At 40.0% G+C, this 3,909-nt stretch overlaps 1 protein-coding gene across 1 annotated transcript; it reads left to right on the top strand.

Annotated features, from left to right (window-relative positions):
• Positions 1-354: 354 nt before the first annotated feature.
• On the top strand, positions 355-3,224 carry LOC137347536 (probable G-protein coupled receptor 139). Its single transcript, XM_068011993.1, has 2 exons — positions 355-424; positions 2,326-3,224. The coding sequence occupies exons 1-2, from the start codon at positions 355-357 to the stop codon at positions 3,222-3,224; spliced, it is 969 nt and encodes a 322-aa protein (XP_067868094.1).
• Positions 3,225-3,909: the final 685 nt, after the last annotated feature.

The following is a 3,909-nucleotide window of genomic DNA, read 5'->3' as shown; positions in this document are numbered from 1 at the left end:
ATTTACCCTTCCAACGAACACAAGGGCTACTGTAAATGTTGATCTACATCAACACCAGGGCTATTGTTCCTGAGACAGTACATCCACATCAACACCTGACTTCATAACAAAAGAATTTGCAAATCATGTTTTGACGAAATTTCTAAGGAATATAAAATTATTTTGTTTTCCAGATCCTCTAATGACTATATTGCATTACACAGCTAAAAATAGTTCATTAAATCAGTTTGTTCAGTGGAATGTAACTAATATCCCTGCTCACATTCCCTAGATGACTGTCCCCATGCGGCTTGATCTGTGCTATTAATAAGGGCTCCTCTGAAGAAGCCTCTGCATTGGTGTTTCACACAAGAAATGGGATACCCTGTAATTTACCAGATAGAGCTCATTTACTACCCCATTCTTGCAGCCGTCAGTATTCCTGGTAAGACAGTGAAAGTTGAATATCGATGTGTAACTGTTGATATATTTTTGCTGTTTTCTGCTGTCAGTTAAGTGCCAAGTGATTGTCTTGTTTTCTGAATGTGATTTCTTAATTAAAATTAGAACACTTCTTGAATTTTCACCACAGAAAACGGTAAAACATCAATTCCCTTTAATGTTTTCAATAGAAACTAAATAAATTAGCAATTTCAAATGTGCTGATATTAATTGGGTTACACGTGTAACATGGGGATTCTAGGACTTAGTGCATTGTAACTTTATTTCATGTTGACATATGGCAGATGTTTCTGTTGTTTGTATGTATTTGTATTCAACTTCGATTTTGTTTCTTAATGTAAGTGGAAGGGAACACCTGACGATTTCTGTTACTGGTGCACGACCCACTCCACCAGCATTTTCCATCTACACTTCGCCCAGCCAATGTTTAAAAAGAGGGCAAAAGTTCACTCCCCATGTTGTACAGACCATAACCCAACAGAGCGAGAGTGCGGTCCCCATGTTGTGCAGACCATACTCCAACAGGGTGACCGTGCACTCTCTATGTTCTACAGATAATAATCCAACAGGTCAACAATGTACCCTCCATGTTGTTCAGACTGTGAACCAACAGGGTGAGAGTGCATTCTCCAGAATAATAAACGCAAAATACTGCAGAATGTGGGAAATCTGAAATAAAAACAGAAAATGCTGGAAATACTCAGCAGGTCTGGCAGCATCTGTGGTGAGAGAAACAAAGTTAACATTTCAGCTCTATGACCTTTCATCAGAACTGGCAAAGGTTAAAAATGTTTAACCTTTGAGCAAGTGCAAAGGTGGGAGGGGGGACGAAGAACAAAAGGGAATGTTTATGCTAGAGCAGAGGACAAGAGAGATTAAATGAAATAGATGTGCCTTATTGGAAGTTGAGGTGCTGTTCCTTGAGCTTGCATTGATGTTCACTAGAACACTGCAGCAGGTAAAGGACAGAAATGTGCACATGAGAGCAGGGTGGTGAATTACAATGGCAAGCAACCAAAAGCTTGGGGTCATGCTTGCAGACTGAGTTGAGGTACTCCTCAAAGTAGTCACCCAATCTGCATTTGGTCTCACCAATGTAAAGAGGACCACATAATGAGCAGCAAATGCAGTATACTAAATTGAAGGAAGTACAAGTAAATCACTGCTTTACTTGGAAGGAGACGAGGTGTTGGGGGTGATGAAGGAGTGGACCAGGGTGTCGCGGAGGGAACAATCCCTTCGGAATGCTGACAGGGGAGGGGAGGGGAAGATGTGTTTGGTGGTGGCATCACGCTGGAGGTGGCAGAAAGGCCAGAGGATGATCCTTTGGATATGGAGGCTGGTGAGGTGGAAAGTGAGGACAAGGGGAACCGTCTTGTGGATCTGGGAGGGAGGGGAAGGGGTGAGGGTAGAGGTGCAGGAAATGGGTCGGACACAGTTGAGGGCCCTGTCAACCACAGAAGGTGGGGGGGGGGGGGGTGCGGGATCCTCAGTTGAGGAAAAAGGAAGACATATCAGAAGTGTTGTTGTCGAAGGTAGCGTGTTCAGAACCCAACAAAGCCAAGTTTGAAGTGCAGTTTCTTGCTTTTAGAGACACTTGTGTTTTGGGTACCAGAATTCTCCAGAAAAATCTTCAGTAGTTTTGTCTTTACTACTGCATTTTTTTCTCTATCTGAAGTCAAAAACTGTTTTTAATTTTCCCATATCTTCTTTTACCACAGATTTCGCTGCTACAAATAAAACATTTCTTTAAATTAACTATGACATTTAATTCGGAATTGGAAATCTCATATTTACATTATGTCTTATTTGAATTTAAATAATTCTTCAAAAAATGTTTTGGGACAGTGTTGAGGTAAATTTTATGTGTTCTGTTTCTTATAGTTAACTTGGTGGCAATTGTGATTTTGTCTCGAGGCAAGTGCGGTCTCTCCAAATGTATCACTCGTTACCTGGTGGCCATGGCAATGGCGGATCTAATGGTGGATATAATCCATGTGATATTACAGCGGATTAATATCATGTACTTTCCAATTAGCTTCCTATTTATAACTCCTGTGTGCATGGTAAACCTTGTCGCGTATGTTATAGCTTTAGACTGTTCTGTCTGGTTTACTGTTGCCTTCACTTTTGATCGCTTTGTAACAATTTGCTGTCAGAAGCTACAATCAAAATATAACACCGAGAAAACAGCAACAGTGGTTATCGCCACCGTGTTTGTGGTGAACTGTCTGTGGAGTATTCCCTTTTACTATTCAGGTGAACCTGCATTTATAATTGACAACGTGCCTTGGTATTGCATTCCTACAGCTGATTATCTCACCTCTCCCTTGTGGAGGGTTTACGCATGTATCAACATCATCTTAAGCCCTCTATTACCAATCCTGTTAATTCTTTTGTTCAATGCTTTCACTGTCAGACACATTATAATGGCAAATAGAGTTCGCAGGGGACTCCGGAGTAACGGTGAGAATCAGAATGATCCAGAGGTAAAGAATCGGAGGAAATCCATGATTTTGCTTTTCACTATTTCTGCAAATTTCATTCTATTGTGGATGACGTATGTTGTTCATTCGCTAAACTGGCCAGTAATAAACTTTAATTATACCAACAAATATTACAGTAACCCAATATATATCGTCCAACAAGTTGGGTTTATGCTGCAGATTCTCAGTTCCTGCACAAACACTTGTATCTATGGACTGACACAGAGGAAATTCAGAGAGGAGCTGAAGAATGGGGTGAAATATTTGTTTACACTGAATGGGAAATTGTGTCAATAACAAGTAATGAACATCGATCTGGAGCAGGGCTTATAGGTTTGTAAGTCACTTGCTTTTATATTCCTGAAAACTGTGTGTGAAGGTGAAGGATAATAAGATGACTGATTATCTTTGATAAGATTTTGGATAATGAAGTATAATTACCAGAATATTAAAGATTAATATTAATACAGGTAATGAAATGGTATAGCATGAAATATCCCAATGTCAATTTAACTTCTGGATTTGTGGAGTTACAGCAACCGTACATCATCAAAAGACATCAAATTATTCCCCATAAAGGAGCAGTGACACAAAATCACATATTCAGCACCCTTAGAATAACCTCTGGAAAGGATGTCTGACAAACATTACAATTCACCATTGAATAAATGGTTGACAACTATCTTTTTTTTCAAGAACAAACTCACTTGATTACAAAAGATACAAATGCCTCAACAAGAGGACAAAATGGATTCAAATGTAAGGGAAACATCCAGTCTTTGTCGGCACCTTGACTGTCTCCTCCACTTATAGAATGTCCTGTTCTGGTCTCATATTTGCTGTCCCAAGTCCATGAGATGGACTCTTGGGCATTTCTGCTCCACAACTGGTTCATGCTCGACCACATGAAGCGGCTTCACTGTCCTCTATGTGATCATTTCTCCAGGAGCATCCTAGAATGCATAGATATCCCATGTCTTTT

Source organism: Heterodontus francisci, chromosome 32 (assembly GCF_036365525.1).
Source record: "Heterodontus francisci isolate sHetFra1 chromosome 32, sHetFra1.hap1, whole genome shotgun sequence".
NCBI classification, from domain to species: Eukaryota; Metazoa; Chordata; class Chondrichthyes; order Heterodontiformes; family Heterodontidae; genus Heterodontus; species Heterodontus francisci.
The sequence above is the reverse complement of the archived record's forward strand: the minus strand, read 5'-3'. Positions and strand labels throughout refer to the sequence as shown.